Source organism: Lepidochelys kempii, chromosome 6, assembly GCF_965140285.1.
Source record: "Lepidochelys kempii isolate rLepKem1 chromosome 6, rLepKem1.hap1, whole genome shotgun sequence".
NCBI classification, from domain to species: Eukaryota; Metazoa; Chordata; order Testudines; family Cheloniidae; genus Lepidochelys; species Lepidochelys kempii.
Window position 1 is genome coordinate 95,076,890 of NC_136385.1, and position 23,148 is coordinate 95,100,037.

At 43.0% G+C, this 23,148-nt stretch overlaps 1 protein-coding gene across 8 annotated transcripts in view; it reads left to right on the top strand.

The window, feature by feature from the left end:
• NRXN3 (neurexin 3) overlaps nt 1-23,148 on the top strand; it is a 1,346,778-nt gene that overhangs the window by 1,164,383 nt on the left and 159,247 nt on the right. For all 8 annotated transcript variants that reach the window (XM_073349326.2, XM_073349320.1, XM_073349317.1 and 5 more), the window contains one exon: nt 6,208-6,379. In XM_073349326.2, the coding sequence (XP_073205427.1) occupies nt 6,208-6,379 (172 nt within the window). The remainder of the gene's footprint in view (nt 1-6,207; nt 6,380-23,148) is intronic.

The following is a 23,148-nucleotide window of genomic DNA, read 5'->3' on the forward strand; positions in this document are numbered from 1 at the left end:
TTGCAAAGTGGAAGGGCCTCCGATGCCCCTTGCATGGCAGATCCCCTCACCGAGGAGGGTTTTTTTGCAAGAGGCACAGGGTTGTGGGCTTGCAAATCAGTAGAATATGGGTTCCCACAGTGATCTCATTCTGCTCTGCTCACCAGTCCCATTCCACTGTCCTACTCACAAGCAGCACTGTTTCTTTCTGTGCCCGCATTAGTTCTTCCAGGCTTCATTCTCCTCCATTAACTATTGCTGAGGAAAGAATATTGCCCTTAATTCATTAAGAAATCATCTCCTCCTGCTTAGTTCTCATTCACTCTTTGTAATGCAGTTTCTTTTCAGACTATTATGTCATCACAAATATTAGAATAGTACCTAGCACTTATATAGTGTTTTTCATCCCCAGAGCTCATAATGGTGGCTGAATATATCATTAGAAAAATTAAAAAAGGAAAAATTGAGGCACAGAGAATTTAAATGAGTTGCCCAAAGTCATACAGTGTGTCAGAGCAGGGAGTAATATCCTAGTGTCCTAACTCCAGTCTTATGCCCTAACCACTGCACAGTTATTATAGTGGTTGTTCAAAATCTTTTGGACACTGTACATACATACAGGAAATTGTTTCCCTAAAGAACTTACTCTGAAAGCCAAAAAAAATAAAGGCTTTGAGGAAGGGGATACAGCCAGCAAGCAGTATGATAAAGGGTATGACTGGTATGTTTATCGCTAGTACTATGTACTTTCTTTTATACGTATAATTTATCCACAACTGCCCCTTTGCTGAGCCATAATTGCATGCCTGATTTCTTATAGGCTTCACGGCGGAAATTGGTGTTCAGGAGGGCTATGATTCTGAAGAAGGGGTAACACAACTTTCTCGGGTGACAATTTTAGGGGGCAGTGCAATAGGAAGAGATGATTTCTTGAAGAACTACTTTAAGAATCTTCTCTGATACAGCAGCCTTAGAAACAAAGAAGGAAAGCCAGAGAAATACAGATTGGATACCGTATTCACCACATTATTTTCAAATAAAAGTGTTTCAAGGTTTTCCTTGTGGTTTTGCCAGCTCTTTACATTCACTCAGAGTTTTCAAGAAAATGACACAGGTAAATCAATAGATGGATTCTCACCTGCCTGGGACACCCAGGTAAACATTGATGTAGAGAGAAGAAAGATGCAGGCTACCTGTTAAATGCTCATAGGCCCTCTGAGAATGTGCTTTGTGTGTGCTCAATGCTGCTGTGTATTCAGCTCTCCTTTTGTTTTGTGGGGTTTTTTGTTCAAGACAAAACAAATGTTAGAAATATTGGCACTGAGATAAATCATTCCTTGGCAGTCACAGCACTGCTGGTCTGTTTAATCTCAGCGTTTGGAAATTTGTAGCGGGAAAAAAATCTAATAACTAAATGTATGGGAAAAGCGAAGGAGACTGAACCCAACTGGATTAAGATCATGAAGTGGGTGTTCATTTTAGTGGTAGAGCCTGTCTTTCAAAGCCCAGGGGATGGACAGTTTTATAAAATAGTTGGACTGAGACTCTGGAGAGCTCAGATCTCTTTCCTGCTCTGCCACAGACTGACCTTGGGTAAATTGCTCAGTCTCTCATGCCTCATAACAAGGCATGGTAGTCCAGAAGAATGTGTTCGGTAATGGGAATGAACTGTTCCAGTCCTGGCTTTGACACTCTAAGGATAGGTCTACACTGCACACTTTCATTGGTGGTGTGTAGTGTACGTATATGCATAACCCCCCTCACGTGGGTATAAATAGCAGTGTAGACCGTGAGGGAAGGATTAGGTGAGTAAAGAAATGCATGAAGAGTGCAGATATGTATTCGAGTACATATCCTACGTGGCTCTCTACTCCCTCAAACTATGCCTTCCCATCTACCCTGTTATTTGTTAGCAGTGCAGTGTCCCGTTACCTCCCTACTGCTGGAGCTTTTCCCTGCTGCTCCCCTCTGCCAGAGCCTTTCACTGACACATATAGCTACACACCATAGTGTGGATCCAGCCTGCTTTTCACTGCGGCATGTAGCTACTCATACACTACACGTTGCCGCCAATGGTTTGTAGTGTAGACATAGCCTGAATATGTCACTTAATCTCTCAGGGCCTCTGTTTTTTTTCCATCTGTAATATGGGAAAACTAATGGTCGTTCACTTTTTTGCTAAGTGCTTTAAATTCATTGGATAAAAAAGAGCAATGTACATGTAAGTGTTATTAACCGGCCAGATCTTGAGGTCTGTATTAAAGCTGGGTTTGATACCCTTGCTCTTGTGGATAGTACCTTACTCTGTGACTAGTCCTGTAAATATGAGTGGAACTATGTGAGCAGTAAGGCACTACTCTGTGTGAGTAAGGGTGAGAAACTCTGGCCCTCAATGTCTAGGCAAAGCTCCCTCAAACAAAACTCTTGTTGAAGAGTCACTGGGATTTTTTGAGTACGGACTGAATAGACCTGAGGAAGAGCCTCCTGAATTGGTCCATTATTATATAGTTCTGACCTCCTGGTGCCAACATGGGCAAGAAACAAAAGCATCAAAATACTGTGAGAAGGACTGTACTTCTAGTTTGGGAGAGAGAACTCAGTTCATTTTAAAGCGACCCCCTCTTCCAAAGTAGATTGTGTGGAGAGCTATCACCAGCCTTTCTAGACTGAGAGAAGGTTGATTCTTTGAGTCCGACAGAGGAGAAATACAAGATGTTACTGTAAGACCCCTCCTCCCCTGCACACAAAAGGATAAGAATTCTATAAGCAGCACCCTGCAAAATCAGTCAGATGGGGCCAATCACCAGGGGTTTGATTATCTGGTCAATACTTGCTCTTTGAACTTCATTATCTCAGAGCAAGTAACCACTCTATTTCCAAGTGGATGCTAATTACCAGAGAAAGAGGCAAATAAATGATTTGGCAGCATCCTATTGATTCTTACCCATTGGTCAATCATTTGCTAGCAAACAGATAATCTTATTCATCAAGAAAATGGCTGTTGTGATCACCAACGAGAATTGAAATGGACTGGAGATGAAATAATTCTGTCTTCCTTAATGGAATGAAAGTTTCCAGCTTTAACTGGTGAGCAAGGGGAGGAAGTATTTAAACACAGCTACTTCATTCATTCTCAAGGTCCAGCTTTTCTTAAAGTTATCCTCCAGGGGCATCTCCTTTGCCATATCACACTATCCTGTGCTGATTATCATCACACGAGATTGGTGTGTGTATGTGAAGAAGTGGCAGCCCATCCATCCAGTGCTTTGGGGAAAACAGATAAGAGAGATCCTTCCAGGAGGTAAATCTATAAGCATCCAGTCTGCATGCTTGTGAGATCATTCTGTTGAGATCAGTAGGTATATATGTAGGAGAGCTTGCCATTTTGGGGAGAAAGTGATGATAACAGGACATTTTATCAGTCACAATGCTAAATTTTAATACTCAAACCTCAGTCCAGTTTCCTTAATGGCCAGCTTGTGTTTCAAGGAAATTGTTTAGGATTTTTATATAACTGGCAGCCCACTGCTGTAAAACAAAAAAATATTAGGAGTGGAAGAAAACAGGAGGAATGTGTCAGACCTATAAGACCAAGGGGAATGGGGCTGTGGGCAGGGCTAGTTAGAAAACAAGAATCCCACTTCCTGAAATATTTCGAGATTCAAAATTTGGTTTTGTTCCTATGTGAAATATTTTGCAAAACATGAGAACGAGACCCTCTCCCTCCCTAAAATAGCCAATATTCCAGTGGTTAAGGCACTCGCCTGGGATGTGGGAGACCTAGATTTAAGGCCCCTGTTCTGCCCGATTCAGAGCAGGCACTTGAACCCTGTTCTCCCTCATCCCTGGTGAGCGCCCTAACTGCTGAGCTTTTGGCTAGTCTGGGGAATTGCTCTGAATCCTATCCAATATCTAAGAACGTTTTGTCAGGACCTGTATGTTTCATTTTTGACAAATTGGTACTTTTAGCAAAAAAGTTTTGTTGAAAAATTCTCGACCAGCTCTAGGTGTCAGGGGGCTGGTACAGGGTATGCAGGAGAGTCTGAAGGAGGTGTGGGGAGAATTGGGGGGAATGTCTGTGAGAGGTGTCAAGCATGGGGGAACTTAGGGTATGGGAGGAATCTGAGACCAGGCTCAGAAATATCAAGTGTGGAGAATCAGGGGAAGGGATTCTGCAACGGCTGAAAATTTCTTAAATGAATGTGGTGATGGTAATTGGATTGACAGCCTTGAAAGCTGAATCCTTCTTTGTCCAGAGAGCAAACCTAGAACAGTCAGTGAGTAGTGTCAAGCCCCAGCTCTTAATGTGTCTCAGCCCTGCTTGGGGAGAGGGGCAATTCACTCTCCACAGGCCATTCCAACCTTGGTCTCTCTGCTGAAACAGCCAATGGGAAGACCACTTTGTGATGCGGGTACCTCACAATTGGACTGCATTTGCCATAGGACAGACTTTAGGTCACTGCCAAGCTGGGCCGATTTGAACCTGTGCAAGTCTCCATATTATATTTATGACCCACAGTATCATCCAGTCCCCCGGTAGAACAGATCGTGAAGGGAAATGTTGAAACATAGCAGCTGTAAACTACAAAAACTGCATGTGCCGCCTCCCTCAGTTAAGTATTAATGTATAATCCAATCTACTGTGATTAGCATTTACATCCTACAGCAGAGGTGGGCAAACTTTTTGGTCTGAGGGCCACATCAGGGTTCCAAAACTATGGAGGACTGGGTAGGGAAGGCGGTGCCTCCCCAAACAGCCTGGCCCTCACCCTCTATCCGCCCCCTCCCATGTCCCGCCCCCTGACTGACCCCCTCAGAACCCCCAACCCATCCCCCCTCCCCGCTCCTTGTCCCCTGTCTGCCCCCTCGCCGGAATCCCCCCCCAACTACCTCCCGGTACCCCACCCCCTAAACAACCCCCACTGCTCCTTGTCCCCCGACTGCCCCAAACCCTATCCACACCCCCGCCCCCTGACAGACCCCCCAGGACTCCCATGCCTATCCAACCCCCCTGCTCTTCCCCATCCCCTGACCGCCCTCTGCCCCATCCAACCGCCCCCTGCTCTCTGTCCCCTGACTGCCCCCTGGGAGTCCCTGCTCCTTATCCAACCTCCCTGCCCCCTTAGCATGCCACTCAGAGCAGCAGCAGCTCACAGCCCCGCCACCCAGAGCACTGGCAGCTCAGCGAGCGGAGGCTGCGGGGGAGGGAGAGCAGCAGGGGAGGGGCTGGGGGCTAGCCTTCCCGGCCAGGAGCTCAAGGGCTGGGTAGGACGGTCCCGCGGGCCATAGTTTGCTCACCTCTGTCCTGCAGTGACAGGCAGTCCGGAAGTACCTAAAATAGATATAAATAAATGTACAGCCTTAACCTACAGTACATTTTGGGTTGTGATCTCTTCATAGTTCATAAGCTAAGAATGGTTGAATCAGGGAATTGCATGGATGGGAATCATAAAAAACAAACAAAACAAAAAAACCCTACCCACCACCACCATCACACAGCGTGCTACAGGAAATGGTGTTGCTGATACAGTAGGCTTTGCTCTTCCCTTGGTGTGTGCTGAGCAATGCCAAGGAGTGGTACTAGAAGATGGTGTTCTATTGGAGGTAGTGTCTTGAGGATGAGAAGTAAAATCAAGGCTCTAACCACCTGGAGTAATTAAAAATCCCATTGCACTTTTCAGTTGTGTGTTAGCCTCACTGTAATGTATCTCCAATTTAGATAATTATAGTTTTGCTCCCTAAAATTCCCCCTTCTGATTTTTAATTGGGGGAATTACGCTAAACTCCCTCCTGGAATAAACCTGCTGTGTACTTTTTGTATGTGTCAAACAATTGCTATGTTCTAGCCCAATAGTGGCTGCAATTTAGTGGTGGCTGAGCAAATGATACCTAATTAACGGGGATGTTTCCCAAATAACATTCAATACGTTTCCTTGGTTTTTTGTCCTTGGCTCTCAATTGTCCATGGAGAAGTTCTGAGGGAGGAAATTAGTCGTGATTCTCAGGTGAATAGCATTAAGAGCTGATGTAGAGCACTGCACAGAAAGACATATGCATTGCACAACCACAAGTTTTATTGGTCCTACAAAACCCAGGAACTATGCTACATGTTTTTGAGTGCCATCTACTGTCATCTATTGTCTAACTATTTAGATGTATACAGACCTAGAGAACTCTCATACCAGATGGTAACTTATCGGTGGTTGTTTCTTGCTTTTTTCATTATAGGAGCAAGGCAAGATTGGTGTGGTCTTCAATATTGGTACAGTGGATATTTCTATCAAAGAGGAGAGCACCCCAGTGAATGATGGCAAATATCATGTGGTGCGGTTTACTCGGAATGGTGGAAATGCCACTCTTCAGGTGGACAGCTGGCCAGTGAATGAACACTACCCTTCAGGTATATGTTTGACCAAGAAATCTTTCTCTCTGTCGTTCCCCTCTCATCCATCCACACCTTAAAATAAGGGTTACAACAACTAAATCACAAAACACTGGGGTGGTATACAAACATTTATACATCCCCAGAAATAGAGAGTTGGGTTGAGCCTGATCCAATGTAAAGGGGTTCTGTGTTCACTGTGCTGGAAAATGAGGTATTTCATCCAACATCTACTGTGTATGGAGAGGTGTGGTGCACAAAGGCTGCATGGCAATATGCACATAGATCATGCACAGTAAAAGCCCACTGGGTATATCCTGATCTTACAAAGAGTTACAAACTGATTGAACAACAACTTAGATTTGTTACTTGTGGTGATTTCTAATGAAAAAGAGCAGAGTGAGGAGCAGTGTGGTGGGAAGGGGGCTTGGCACTCTACCTTATCTCCTCATTGCAGTCTGCAGAGATATGAATGTAAGGGACAACGAATGTGGCAAAGTTGGTTCACAGGAGTTTGCGTGGATCTTTCTTTTTGCTTCCCATAAGCTTTCATTCCCTGAAATTTTGCTCTGAATTTTGGGTTTGCACAAACAAAACTTGACACACTATCCAGCTGAAACCATCATGTTTTAGTTTACTTCATGTCAAAAACCATGTGGAACCATTCAGTTTCATATTGATTCTATCTGAAACCATAACCTAGCAAAGAAGGGCAGCAGTGACAGACTGGGGTAATGTGCATGCAGAGAAGAAAAGCCACATCCTTCTCCGTTTGTGTGTCACCATCGTTGAAGGCCAAAGTCACCCTGAAATCAAAAGGATGCAGCCTTAGCGACACTGACAGTGCAAGGAGATGCTCAGTGACATACATAGTCTGTAGAATGCAAACAAACGGAGAGAGATTGCAGAGACAGTCACTGTTGTCAACTTATTATTTGGCATCAGGGGTCTATTCAGCAGCTGCCGGTGTTAAGTAAAGCCAGGCAGCCTCTGGTGCCTCTCGCCCAGGTTTACACATAACCCACTTGGGGGTGGAAAGAGGGAGGATTCTCCTGATAAACACTAGGCAATTTGCCAGTAGTGTGGGAGTCGCCCACAAGCCATTTAGCTTCGAATGATGGCACTCGTGAGAGATACCCAAAGTACACTGCACCTAATTGTTCCCCCCAGACACTAATAAATTACTCTGAGGGCGTGATTTCATTTTTTCTCTTCACTGAGAAAGCATGCTGGGAGCCTCTGTATCTGAGTGAGCTTCCCTGTGGTGCAGCACTAGTGCCTTCTACTTCGTATTCCACATGACACAAATGATATAGATGTTTAGTGCAATATATTCAAAGGGCCTGTTCCCCAGCACCTTTGCCATTATGGTGCATCAGATTCAGCCCAGTTATCCACTGGCTAGGGAGGGTGGGATGGCTAGGAAGTGCCCAAATCCAGTGCTTCCTTCCTACAGTCTCCATTAATTATTTCCCAGTTGTCTACGTCTGGTCCAGTTGGCAGCCAGTTACAGCCTGTACAGCCCTGTGAATAGAATTTCTTTTTATATTAGTTACTGTAGTTAATCCCTCTGGCAAAGAAGCAAAATACTCAGCTCTCTCACTTGCTGAGTTTTTGAAAAGGGAAAATAAAACTTGCTTAGGAAATATCATAACTGCATCCTCTGCTGCTGCCTTATTTAAAGATCAGTCTGTGTTTCCATTAGGAAATTCATGGATTTACAAAATCTACATTAGCCATGTGCCTGGGCTGATATTGGGTATATAAAGTCACATCCCAAGGATGAGGGATTTATTTCTAATCCATCCAGGCCACCCAACCCCCCGATTCTCCCTCACACACATACCAACTTCTGGGTATTTGTAGGTTATAAAATCTTTTTTAAAAGACCCAATAGACGTTAACCAGCTTCATAAGTTTAGTGAGCAATAATAACCCTAAAATGTCTTTTAAAACCAAAAATGTTTCACTGGCCATTACTATACACTGAGACTGTGCACACATTGGAATTTCTTGTAAAGGATGTAGACACAGGCCTGAACCAGAACTTTGAGGAGGTTTGGCTTTGGAGCCAAGCTTCATAGCTTGGTCCTGTGTCTACAGTTGTATATGACCAAAACCTGAAAATCTCAACAGCACACGCCTTGAAGAAAATTCAAATATTGATCCATACCTGGACTGAGCATTTTGGTCCCTCTCTAAAAGGAATATGATGTCAAAAATAGCCAAGGAATCTATTCTCTCCCAGCTGCCTCACTCCCATTCATAGTAGAGTGGGGTAATATGCAGGAATAAAATACAACTGCCCAGAATAAAACAGCCTACATATGCTCATTAATATCTGGAAAGCATTACATTCACAGCAGGGAGGACTTGGTTGTGAATCTGAAGGTGCAAGACAATTGGGGTGAAAGTGAAAGGCAGGAGTGAAAGTAGCAGAATAAGAACAATGGACATCAAGAAAGCAGAACTTAACAAACTAAGAGAATTGGTAGGAAAAGTCCCAGGGGAAGAAAATCTAAGGGGAAAAAGTAGTTCAGGAGAGCTGGCAGTTTTTCAAAGAGACAATATTAAAGGCACAATAGCAAACTATCCTGATGCAAAGAGAGATAGGAAGAATAGTAAAAGGCCAATATGGCTCCATCAGGAGCTCCTTAATGACCTAAAAACAAAAAGGAATCCTACAAAAAGTGGAAACATGGACACATTTCTAAAAACGAATACAAAATAATAGTGCAAGCATGTAGAGCTAAAATCAGAAAGGCTAAGGCATAAAATGAATAACAACCAGCAAGGAACATAACAGGCTGTAAGAAGAGATTCTATAAATATTTTAGTAAAAACAGAAAAATGAAGGAAAGTGTCACTACTTTATGGGAATGAACAGCTAATAACAGATAGCATCAAGAAGGCTAAGGTTTTTAATGCCTGTTTTGCTGCAGCCTTTGTTAAAAAGATTAATTGTGATCAGATACTTAACAAAACGTTAACAACAAGGGGGTAGGAACGCAAGTCCAAACAGGGCAAGAACAGGTAAAAGGATATTTAAATACATTAGATGTATTCAACTCAGCAGGACTGATGAAAGTCACTTAGTGTATTTAAGGAAGTAGCTGAAGCATTCTCTGAAACATTAGCAACTATCTTTGAGAATGCATGGAGGACTGGTGAGGTCCCGGAGGACTGGAGAAGAGCAAAACATAGTACTTATTTTTTAAAAAGGAGAACAAAGAGGATCTGGGGAATTATAGATCAGTCAGCCTAACGTTGATGCCCGGAAAGATACCAGAACAAATAATTAAACAATTAATTTGTAAGCACCTAGAGGGTAACAATGATAAGTAATAACCGACATGGAGTTGTCAAGAACAACTTGTCCCAAACCAACATAGTTTCCTTCTGTCCTAGAGGATAGGGGGAAGCAGCAGACGTGACATATCTTGATTTTAGTAATATTTTTGAAACAGTCTCACATGACATTCTAAGAAGCAAATTATGGAAATGTAGTAGTTGAAATTACTATAAAGTGGTTGCACAGCTGGTTGAATGACCATACTCAAAGAGTAGTTATCAGTGGTTTACTGTCAAACTGGGAGGGAATATCTAGTTGGGTCTGCAGGAATCAGTCCTGAGTCCAATACTATTAAATATTTTCATTAAATACTTGGCAAACAGAAGGGAGTGTATGGTTATAAAATTTGTGGGTGACACCAAGCAGGGAGGAGTTGCAAGGACTTTGGTGGACAGGATTAGAATTCAAAATAAACATGACAAATTGGAGAATTGGTCTTCAATCAATAAAAATAAATTCCATAAAGACAAGTGCGAAGTACCACACTTAGGAAGGAAAAATCAAATGTGTAACTACAAAATGGGGACTAATTGGCTAGACCGTGGTACTGCTGAGAAGGATCTGGGGGCTGTCGTGGATGAGAAATGGAATGTGAGCCAACAGTGTTATGCAGTTGTGAAAAAGGGTTATGTCATTCTGGGGTGAATTAACAATAGTGTCGTATGTAAGACATGGAAGGTAATAGTCCTGCTCTAGTCAGCACTGGTGAGGCCTCAGCTGGAGTGTCGTGTCTGGTTTTGGGCACCACAGTTTAAGAAAATGTGGACAAATTAGAGACAATCTAGATGAGAGTAACAAAAATGATAAAAGGTTTAGAACACCTGACCTATGAGGAAAAGTTAAAACTGGGGATGTTTAATCTTGAGAAAAGAAGATTGAAGCGGGGACCTGATAACAGTCTTCAAATATGTTAAGGACTGTTATAAAGAGGACAGTGATCAATTGTTCTCCATGTCCACTGAAGGTAGGACAAAAAGTAATGGGCTTAATCTGCAGCAAAGGAGATTTAAGTTAGATATTAGGAAAAACTCTCTAAGTATAGGGATAGCAAAGTACTGGAATAGGCTTCCAACAGAGGTTGTGGAATTGCCATCATTGGTGATTTTTAAGAACAGGTTGGATAAACACCTGTCAGGGATGGTCTATATTTATTTCATCCTGCTTCCATGTAGAGGGATGGACTAGATGGTCTTCTGATGTCCCGTCCAGCCCTACATTTCTGTGATGCTGTGATCTATACATGCTATTTTATCTTTGATGATTACAGTTACTTCTATCTGTAACTTGCTGATTGTGACTAAAGGATTGCAAACTTGGCCATCTTGCGTGTTGCCATATGTGTTGCCATCTTTGCCACAAGCGGGTAAATTAAAATATTATTTCAGTTTTCCTCTCTGAATTTCATTGCCTTTTGTGGGATTATACGTGAGATTCATAATTTATTTGAATGGTGTAAGTGTAGACCAATGGTTACTAAATGAGCAAAGAGAGAAGTATTTACTCTTCTTTAAACACAGCCATCAATCAAGAAGGAATTAAATGAAAATAGCCAAATGGGTTCAAAAGACTCCAAAGCTATTATCTTTGCAACTTCATATAAGACAAGAAAATAGAAAAAGCAACAAAATAACAATTCATGCACTGACCAAATATCTTTATATAGCATCCAATTACAGCCAAATCACCTGCAACATGGGGATTGCTCATTTTGGGAAGGAAGAAGGGGTAGAGGTAAATTTGAAAGGAAGGAATTCATTTGAGCCTAAGGTTGTCTTAGCCTGGAGAACCTGAAATAATCCTAATCATTAGAGAGTCTCTTAGTGTTCGTGCCTGGCTTTGACATTCCAACCCTATTAGTGTCTCATTTACTGGACAATAAGGCAGTGATGTAGCATTCAGGTTTGAGCCAATATTCCTGAGAAATGAGGAATAACAAATATCAGCATGAATGCACTGGAGTTGCTCACTTTCATCCACCTGTCCTGGCACCCTTTAGCCAAAACCACTGGCTCAATGATAATATTCAATATTTGAATTTGTTTTCCCTTTGTCATCTCCCCCAAGCCCACAACAGGGAGATGGGCTGTATCAGATTTGCGTGTCTTCAGACAGAGCATTTCTAGTCAGCTGTGTGATGCCTGGGTCATGAAGATTAATGCATTAATAGGCCAGTGTGTCTATTCTTCAGCCTTGGGTATCCCTCTGAATGGCAAATTTACACTACTCTCTGTTCTTCAGAAGGGACTTACGTCCCTACTGTTCTCTGGGGTGCAAGCAATGTTTGGTGCAGCATCTCTGTGATAGATGTGTGTCAGTGATGACTGGTTTTGTAGTTGCTGAGAGCTTTTTCTAAATCTAAATTCAGCTATTTTTGTGGTTTAATAAGTGTCATTCTGGATCAAGAACAGTGTCCCTATTGGGTAAAATACAAGAGCCAGTGAAGGTAAGAGAAGCCTCTGATATACTTTTATTTCAGATTATTGTAAAACCCATCGTATTTGAGGCACTTTACAATAGGAGAAAAAAAGACAAATTATGAATCCCAGAAGAAGCTAGCAATTCTCAAAAGGGTTAAAAACAAATCACCTATCTTGACATGGAACTGGGATAGATACCTCAGGCCGTGGGTTTTCATTAAATCCTAGCCAGAAGGTTTTCTTTCTCTCTCGCTACCTTTGCTTGCAAAGAGAGATTTGGGGTCTTGCCAGATCTGGAGTGTACATTAAAACAAGCCTCATCTCTCTGTTCATTCATCCATGCAGTGCCTGCATTTCCTTCAGTACAGCAGGAAGAGAAAAACTAGGCAGAAAGGAGCTGCAAAGAAAGAACACGTCAATAACACCAAAATAAAGTCTGATTGAAGTCATGTTTCAAAGAGGGATAGTGGGGGTAAGTGAGATGAAAGACAGGAAGAGACTTTCATTTAAAGAGTCACTCACTTAATAGGGGAACATTATCCTGGCTTTTTATAGACATTTAATATTTTAAAACTGAGAATCAATTCAATATTGAACAACTAGATCCTCATGAGCTAGTTTCTCCAGATAAGTAGAGAGAAAAAAATTGTTCCACTTACTCCTCCTATCACCTTTGTGAGTGACCTCCACCAGCCTCCCATCAGGAGTCCACTCATTCTCTTAAGTGGCATTAACTTTTAATGCCAGTGGCTCCAGGTAATAGAAATAACTTTTGTCCTCTCAGTGCTCCTCCCGTCAACACACACACACACACACACACACACACACACACGGTTTACCACAAAGTTTGGCAAATTGGAATCCAAACTCCTCCCCAGAGTGCTCCGGGGGTTGGGGTTGGGGTTGGGGGAGGGGAGGGATTCCTGGTATAGTGGCTCTGCTGGGCCAGTGTCCTACTGCCAATCTTTGTCTTCTGGTGTCACAATATTTCTGAGTTGGAGTTGGCCGGATGAAGGGCAGGTGTTGATGGCAGGCTGAGATTCTGCCTCTTTCCATTCCCCTCTTGCTCACACATGAAATTTAAACTATGCCCATGTTTCTTTTGTTTCTTTCTACTGTTGTGTTGCGCCTTTTTGACCCCAGAGGCTAGTCCAAGTTCAGGGCCCTGGGGATGTTCCAGTTAGAAGTAGAAAATGATGGATCTGGTATTTACAATCTTGCTTCTTTACAAAGAACGTACAAAATCTTGCTTCTTCAAATGCAGGAGTAGTGAAGAACAAAGAAGCAGATTCTTAGCTTACAACCTCAAGTGTCTTTAGCCAACACCAGGCCCAAAAGCTCTCTCTCTCTAGCTTTTTCCAGGGTCACACCGTGCTTCCAGGCATTTGCTTGGCTTTTTGGCTTTCCCTGGATTTCTGTGTGCTCTCAGATACACAGCCCCTGGTCAGAATACCCAGTGGAACTAATTGCCCACATAGTGCTAGTTTCTGGCAGGCTCTCTTAGGCATCGTTTTTGGCGTGGCCCCTTAACAGCTATCTTAAATGAAGGGTGCATTCACACACCATTTTCTGCCAGGTTTTAACTCCACTCATGGGACAGGATCATCTCTCTTCTTCTGAGCCACAACAGGAGTTATGATCTGCTGGGCCATTCTTGCAGTTGGTTCCTGGGATTTAACTATCTACATCTAACTGCAGGGTATTCTCAAAGGCCATCACATACTTCTGCAACCTGTTTGCTGGAGTAGGCCCATGAGGGCCTGGGTGCAGTGAGCTTGAGGCCTTTTGGGGTACAGGAATAGGAGTGTCAAGCTTTTGTCTGCAGTGTGGTTATAGCCATGTTGGTGCCAAGATATTAAAGAGACAAGGTGTGTAAGAGTCTATCTTTTATTGGACCATAATCTCTATTTTTGAGAGAGACATGCTTTCAAGCTTACATAGGGTTCTTCTTCAGGAAGAGGACCAGGAGAAGCTGCTCCAATAAAAGATATTACCTCGCCCACCTTCTCTCTCTAAGGTTTTGTCTGACTTTTAGTAAATGAGACTAAATTGTATATGGATGGGGGAGGGGTTTTAGTGAGTAGGGCTTTTATTTTTTTTATAATTAACTGTTGTATTGATACAGGGGCCTGGTGATGGTCATAGATATAAGTCTATTAAATAAATAACAAATGGTCTGATTTTCAGAGGTACTCAGCATCCGCAACTCCCATTGCTTTCAATGGGAATTATCCATACTTGGCACCTCTGAAAATTGGACCATACACCTCTATAATTGCCATTGCCACTTGTTTGCTTTAAAATGGATAATTTCTTGTCCACTCACACTCCTTGCCCTTCCACCCTTATCTCTACTTTCTCCTTTCCCAAGTGACATGAACTTGATTAAACTAAAAGTCTATTCCTTGCCCCACCCCTCCACTTGAGGGCCCTGAGGGGCTTATTTCCTTTCTTCTCTTGGTTTTATTTAGTTTTTATCCACCAACATTTTCTTTTTCCCCCTCTGTGATTTCCCAGCTACGAGATAAATAGCCTTGTATCTTACAAGCTAAATACAATTACTGCTATCAAAACCAGAGTCTTTCTCTTTCCGTAAATGTCTCTTGGAAGCTGATAAGCTGTTCAAGGCAAACCATGGGCTTCTGTCTAATCCTGAGATTAAACATAACCACCCAGAAGACAGCAAGCACATTTTTGTTTGGAGGTAGGGGGGAAAAAGGGGGTGGGGAAGTGAGATTCTCTCCTGAGATAGTAAGAGGACATGTGTACGACTCAAGGTTATTTGTAAAAGAATTACACAAAACATAGAGGAACTTGTTGTTATGATGAGGAATTTCATCAGATAATGCAGAAGCTGTTTTAGTTACTAAAGAAAAGGCTTTGCAAGGATACCTTTGGGACTGAGGGTGTCAGGGAGGTATGTGCAACAGCTCCTAGGCATGGCTGCTGGTTTTGGATTTTAGTCCCCAGCCCATCTCCCCAACAGGAGATCTTGAAAGATGACAACCAGCTTCTTTGTTATAAATGCCCTATGTTAAATATGGTGAGGCAGTATGGCCCCAAAAGTCAGAGCAGGGGACTGAGTCAGGAATAGCCTATATTCTACTCCCTGCTGTGCCACTTACTGTGTGACCTTGAGCAAGTTAGCTCACCTTTAGGTGCTTCAGTTTCCCTATCTGTCAAATAGGGAATTTGTGGGACTTCATGATTATAAAGCATTTTGAAATCCTCACCACCAGGGAAGGGGAAAATAGATTTAGATGGTCCAACAGTTAACCATGGATCATTTGAGGCAAACTGCCTCATCTAACATGTGCCTTCATGTTGCAGGCACAAGCTGATAGGTTGTGATTTCGCTCGCTCTCATAATTTCAGTAGTATTGGGTTAGCCAGTACTTGGATGGGAGACCCCCAAGGGAAACTCAGGAACTCTACTAAATGGTGTACGTGATTCACTAAGAGATGGTCTTTCATCTAAATTTGTCCTGCACCCAATACTGCTGCACAGCATGTGCTACTAGAGAATACCATCCATTTAATTAGACATAAAACTGAGGTCTTGACCACTCGGTCATTAAGAGAGGCTGTGGCACTTTTTTTTTTCTTTCTTTTTTGTTGTTGTTGTTGTTGTTGCAAGAGTTGGAGAGTTACCTTGAGGGTATTGGCCAAACCCCATTGTTGTCTTAATATTTTCTTTACTAAATGCCCCTGTTAGTGGGTGGCAAGTTAAGGATAAAGAGGTGACCTGAACTGAATTTTGATTAGCATTGTTAGTTGCATTTGATCCCTGATGTTGTTTTCATACACTTGGTTGTGGCATTTAATTTTTCATATTGCACTCATTTTGTGGGACTCAAATGAGTCTTCAGATGTTTCCTATCTTCATGGAGCGGAGGCAGCAAGTAAAATCCCTTTGACAAATTTATTGCATCTTGTAATGAGTCTAAAAGTTATAAAAATCCAGGGTTAATAAAATAGCTCTGGAGATGCATAGTTTGAAGACAGTGCTGTAACATATGTTGAAAGATCTGCCAAGAGGGATGATTAAAGCATGACAAGTTGATGAAATCAAGAGTTGATTGTAGCTTGTCACTGCAGGGCCAGAAAATTTATAACGTTTTTATAAGGCTGGAAAATACATAAGCATAACTACAAGGTATGTGCACACATACATGCTGCTGTATAGATACAGTGAGACCTACATAGATGTGGACAGACACTGCCAAAAGAGACAAAAACACTCCAGGACTCATGTGCGGACACACGCGTACACACACACACACACACACACACACACTCTGTTCTGGGCATAGAGTCTGGAGCTGTGAAAAAGTTGTCACTAAATTTTACTTGGAAATTTTCACCATTTCACTTGTGCACTTGATGCTTTGTTCTTCCACAGACATGTGGAGCAATGGTTAACTTGCATAGTGCTCTTTCTCTCAAATGGTTGCATGGAAGCAGTATAGTGGCTGTCTTACTTTTGTACATGATGAGATGAAGGAGGCAAAAAGAGTTAAAGAGAAAAATGATTACGCTAATTTTACAGACAGCTTTCTACCTGTCTGGGTTTCATCTCCCAAAGCTAAGCCAGTATCTGATTGCATGCTGTGGTGAGGTGTGTGTGCTTACCTTCCCCAAATACTTCCAGTCAACACAGGAGAGTGGCGGTAAATCAAGTGCTTGTGTTTCTGTCAGTTTGTGTTTCTGTCAGCTTTGCATTAAGCAAGAGGGAACTTAAGCCAAGCAGGTTGGAAAGGGAGCTCAGCATTACTTAACAGCAGCAGGAGGGTTGAAAATGAAGTCAGAGGGTAAGTGAGGAAGTATATGTATAATTGCACATACAGGATAGCATCTTCAGCAGCAGATACACTGGCCTGATTCCCCACCAGGATCCCATGGAGAGCTCTTGAATTAGGAGCAAAAAAAGTAGAGGTACTCTTCTGAGCTCTGTGCACAGAGTGAGCTCCATCCACTTGAGATGTCAATGTGCACTATTGCTGTGGATCTACCGAATCTAGGAGAAAAAAGTGATTTTTAATTTGAATTAGCTAATGTGATTTGAAATGCACATCACCCAGCATAGTCACAGTTTAACACCTTTAAAGTTATGTGAAAGCCTAAGTCGATTTTTAAAGCACCACCTATTCCTTAGGCTAGGCTGGTTCTCAGGGTAGATTGTGCAGATCTTCATAAGATGAACCTGACATTTAAAATGTAATCCTTGGGCATCTGAATTAACAAGATGAATAGGGAAGCTTGTGCATCTCACAGCTATTGTTCCAGGTTGTTTGCAGTTTCAGACAATCTTCATTGCATGGCTACAGTTGTGAGCTAAAATGTGACATGAACTAAGTGTAACAGAAAGCTGAGTTTCTGAACAACAAAAGGCTGCTTAGGAGAGGTGCCGTTAAGCTGTAGCACAGTATATTGGTTCTATTTGAGCCTGCCCACTGTGTACCCAAAGCATTATTGGTTCTTATAAAAAGAAACTCAAGCAGGAACAGTCAAGTTATAGGCATTCCTCAGCTCAGTCCCCACTTTTGTAATTGTCCCCACTTTTGCAACCAGATCAGACCTGTAGACTCGCAGGTGGCAACAAATGGTCCTGAACACGCACACTGAGTGCAAGGTGGGCAGTAGGCTGCCGATAGACCCCACACGGCTGCTTGTGTTCCTTCTGGCCATGTTTGACCCCAGCTCAGTGCATATCAAACCGAAATAACCTCCTCTTCCCCTTTAAATAATTCTTGCCTGGCTTCTAGTACTATCAAGGGAATATAAAACCTGCTGTCCTCTCACACTCCAGCAGGGAGCAGCATACTTACTTCCTCCTGCTACTACTGGGCGCTCACATAGACAATCACTCCAGTGTGTAAACGCACACAGAGACATGATTTCTCTGAGATGCACATTGACTCCTTCAGATGTGATCACAAGCACACACAACCGAAGAACCTGCTGTGCACATAGCTACAACCCTTAAGACCTGTGCACACAGGCACTTGCACACAGACCTGCTTGCACAACTCTGCCCAGCAGGCCACCTGGCTGGTAGTGTCATTTTGCAATTTAACAGGCTTTGGGTCCCCATTCTCCCTGCCATATGCTAAAATGCTGAACTAATCTTGGGGAACCCTCAGTGCAGATGCAGTTTGTGACACTTCAATTGACATCACATCGTGGATTTCCCTCCCACTGAAATTTTCTATAAAATCCTGGGGCATTTTATTTCAGACAAACTGTAAATGAGTCCATCACTGGGAGGGAGATGGGCAGGGACAGGGGTTTTAGCATTTTTTCTGCAATAGCCACGGGAAAAAAATGCACGGAGACATGCTTGAGCAGCAGTCTTCCCAGTACCACACAAAGGAGCATAGGATTTTACCATATTGCATTAGACTCTTAGTTCAGTGAGTCTTGTATCCTGTGGTATCAGACTGGATGTTTAATTTATCCAGTCTAGTGGTCAATGCTAGATGTGTCAGAGAAAAATGGAAGAAAATTGACTATAACATACCTGGCTTACTGGATGTTGCTATCCAAAGGTGCTCGATGTGGGGCAGTTTCCTTCCTGCCCCCTGGAGACTACCCACTTATCCATCTAGTCCAGCTTCCTACCTAGGACAGTGGCCACATGCTTCAGAGAAGGATACAATATCCACCACAATAGAAAAACGCACACTAACATGCTCATGGGGGAAGTTTCTTTTTATTCCCAGGTAGTTAGAGATTGGCTTATGTCCTGAAGCATGAAGCTTGATATACCATTTACATGTGTACCCTATCTATTGGAATTGTGAATATTCTTCTATCCTCATAGTTTTCTAATCCTGCTAAACAGTTAGCCTCAATAATATCTTGTGGCAGTATTCCATAGAGTAATTATCCATTGTGTCCAGAAGGCAAACAAATGTTGTTTGACTTTCCCTGTTAATATTTGTTAACCTGTCAGGATCCTGGGTGAAGGTAGGCTGGACTAGTGGCAGGAGCTTGGGGGTCCCAGAACTGAAGCCAGGGGTCAGAGCTTTATCAGGGTCAAGAATCAAGTTGAGGGTCAAGCCAGAGTCCGAGCTGGATACAGAATCAGGCTGAGGGTCTACACCAGGTATTGGGGTCCATGTTGGGGTGTCAGGGGTAAGTGGGAAGTTAGAATTCAAGTCAGAGCCAAGGTCAATACAGGGAATTCAGGAACAGAAATTCAGGGTAGTCATGGCACAGGATCCACTTTGTTTCCTAAACAGTTCCTGGTATGCCCCAGAGGCTTATGTAGAGTCAGGGAACCAATCAGGGATCACTAAGACCACTGTCAGATCACACGAGAGGGAACTTTACATGGCATTCAGCCTATATGGATTGTAGGTCACAGGGAGTGGGTAGGTTACAGCTGCTGCTGGGTGTCAGTGTGGGGATGTTGGATGGTTCAAGTCCCACCAATCCTTACATAACCCATGGGATGTAATCAAGGAAACACTTCCATCCTCTTTCCAGCTGATATTTGGTGGGCATTAGTGTCTGCCATATTATAAGCAAGTCACCTGACCCAAAGAAGAAAGGGAGTTTGTTGCTTACAGGCTATATAATAGGATGTATATCTTTTCTCTGCTTCCTCCTAAGTACCCTCAGATTGTCTCAAACCTTTCTTAACCATGGTCCCTCGGTCTGGGGTATTTTTGCAATTGACTTTCCTCCAGATGTTAGAAGAAATGCCTCTGGAAAGGCATTTGCTCCAGAACCTTGGCTGTGGAGCACAGAACGCAACTCAGGAGATGGAGACATTTGCATTTCCCCAGTCCTGAGCCTGCTCTGTTCCATGCTAATTGTCTAAATTATGCTGGCTACCAAAGGCCCTAAGATGCCAAATATGACAGCCAGAGAACTAGACAACATAAAGATACCCTTCTTTTCAGTTGGCTACGGTCTCCCCTCCCCCTCTTGCCAACAACAGGTAGGGCATTACATAAGAGACATGGTACGGGCTCTACACTACTGGAGGATTCCCCTGCAGTGGGGCATTCCTCCCATTCTCAGATATGCTGCTTTTAGGGCTATAATCCATTGATGCTGTGGCATGAAGCAGCTTCACTGCACTGGGGGACTGGAGCTGTCATTTTTGTTTCCTTCTGTCTTTCCAGTGTGTTTTCCTAAAAATTATCACCATATTATCCTCCAGGCACAGTAGTTAGAAGCCAGCTAATTAGTTGCTCTCCCAAAGAATTCTAGAGGGAAAGTTTATTGCTGCTCATGTACTGCATAGTACAACCCTGACTATCCTAAACTCCGTATATAATGAAATCTCATGTCTCTCTGTCCATTGGTTCGTGATTATATGAGCTTCCAGTTACCCAAGCACATATGATATCATCAGAACAGTTCTGATGGATAGATTTCTACTCAGCTTGTGTGAAATGAAAGGTTATTGGTTCAATCATCTCATGACTTTTGCAGCTCCGTGGCTATGATCATAATGTGGTGCTGGAGAAAGATGGAGAAACAGGCTAAATTGATTATTGTAAGAGAAGAGAATTCTGCTAGACAGCACAGCTCATTGAACTGCTAGATATTAATATTGCTCCATTTCTCTGTCAGGTTACTTCTTCTTTTTTAGTTTTCTGGTTAAATGGAATTATCACAATGTACTTTCTCTCTCTCACACAAGATACATAAACATGACTACATGGTATGTGCACACACAAACACACTTCCATATAGAGACAGTGAGGCATGGGCAAACACTATCAAAACAGACAAAAACACTCCAGGACTTGTACATGTGCACACAGAAAACAAACAGCTGGACCAAAGGATTGGCAGCTTGAGCAATAACTTTGTGCTTTCTAGATCTTACTGCCTGCAGCCAGAACAGTGCCAGCTGTAATCCCAGGTTGACACATCTGACTTGCAGTGATTGAAGCAGATCAGACACATCAGCATTCCCTCTCCTCATAAGAAAGGCAGCAGAGAATACAGTCATGCAAAGGAAACCATATGATTTAGGCCAAAAGTAGAAGGATTGCAGGAAGGGGTTCTACCAGAAATGAGGGGGCTAAAAACAGGACTGGAACTTCTGAGTTTGTGTCAGCTTTGCAAATGACTCTCTGTCCTGCTTTGGGCAAGTTATTTTACCACTTTGTGCCTCAGTTACCCCATTTGTAAAATGGAGATAAAAATCCTGGTTTACCATACATGGTGCATGTGGGAATTAACTAGCTGATATATTACAGCATATTAAATTATAAAGTGTTTTAGTTCCAGACTCTTAAAATCCAACCTGTCCTGCACAGAAGGAGGGTTTTTCCCTGCCCTGGGAACTCAGTGTTACTCAGTGGCATTGACCTTACATAACAGGGTATCTCCTGCAAATTGGGTGGCATTTTAAGCCTCTTCTATTTTTTTGTAATATTGAGAATACATAGAACTTCTGTAGTAGATTTCAGAATCCTTTCCAAATGTCAGTGGATCAAGCTTCAGAACTCCCCTTCACATTCTCCTGTGTGGTAGGTATTGTCCTTCTCCACTCCTCTCCCCTTTTTTGCTGGGTAAGAGTAGAGTACAATGGCGGGGAGGCATCAATGTATAAACAAGCAGCACGAAAGGGGATCCATTGTGTCTGGTGGAAATGTTCAGGGCTGCAAATATTTGCCTACATTACAGATACCAGGATTCTGATCATATCCTAGAAAACACATCATTGAAAAGGGTAAAGGAGGAAAAAGAAACATCAGCCTCCTGGCCCTCCCAACCCTGTTTCTGACACACTGTTTCTTGATAATGATTGGGGTGGTTCTTTGCATCTAGTTCATGGACTTTGCTTCCTTGAAGGAAGCTTTGAATCTTCCTGCCTCATTTCCACACTCTTGCAAAGAGGAGAAAGATTTTTGAGGGAAGGCAAAGTTCACAGATTTGTAGCAATTAGGGGTGGGAAAGGCCTGTTAAGTCACATTTAGTCCACTCTCCAGTCAGTCTAAGAGTCCTGCACTATATTCTTCCAGGCTTTATCCAATCCAGTTTTAAATAATTCAAGCAGTGGGGCTTCCAACATTTCCTTAAGAGACTATTCAGCAGTCTAATGGATTGCACTGGTAGGAAGTTCTTCTCAATAATCACCTTAAATTTCCTTTCATCACTTTCTTACCACGGCTTCTAGTTATATCTCTATGGAGCACCATAAAAAATCTCTCCTCTTCCTTGGGATTTGCACCTTTCTGATGTTTGTAGACCTTATCCTTTTCCCCATGGACCTTTCATTTAGCCAAATTATGCATATTTATTATTATCATAATTACCTACTTACTGAACACCATCAGTTTACTCAGCACAGTACAATTAGGCTTGGCAGGACTAGGTTTTTATCAATAATTGTCGGTAAATGTTAGTTTCACTATCTACACACAAACCCACAAAAAACATTTCTGCTGCTGGTGACTGAAATATCCAGGTGAATCAGTGCATATAAAATAAGAACTGACCCAAATCTTCACACAAAGCTCAAACCAAACCTTTCCTTTGGACGTTTGGGAAAGTTTGGTTAACCTTCTTACTCCTTTTTTCATTTGGGTTGCTCCCACTGTGCTTCTAGATCAGGGGTGAGCAAATTTTTTGGCCTGAGAGCCACATTGAAGTATGGAAATTGTATGGCAGACCATGAATGCTCACGAAATTGGGGGTTGGGGTTCAGGAGGGTGAAGGCACTGGCGGGGGTACGGGCTCTGGGGTGGGACCAGAAATGAGGAGTTCAGGGTGCGGGAGGAGTCTCCAGATTAGGGTGTGGGGGGGTGAGGGCTCTGGGGTGGGGCTGGGGATGAGTTGTTTGGGGTGCGGGGGGGGCTCCAGGCTGGGACCAAGGGGTTTGGAGGGTGGGAGGGGATCGGGGATGGGCAGGCTGTTGGGGTACAGGAAGAGTGAGGGCTCCAGTTGGGGGTGCAGGCTCTGGGGTGGGGCTGGGGAAGAGGGGTTTGGGGTGCAGAAGGGGGCTTCAGGCTGGGATCAAGGGGGTTGGAGGGCAGGAGGGGGATCAG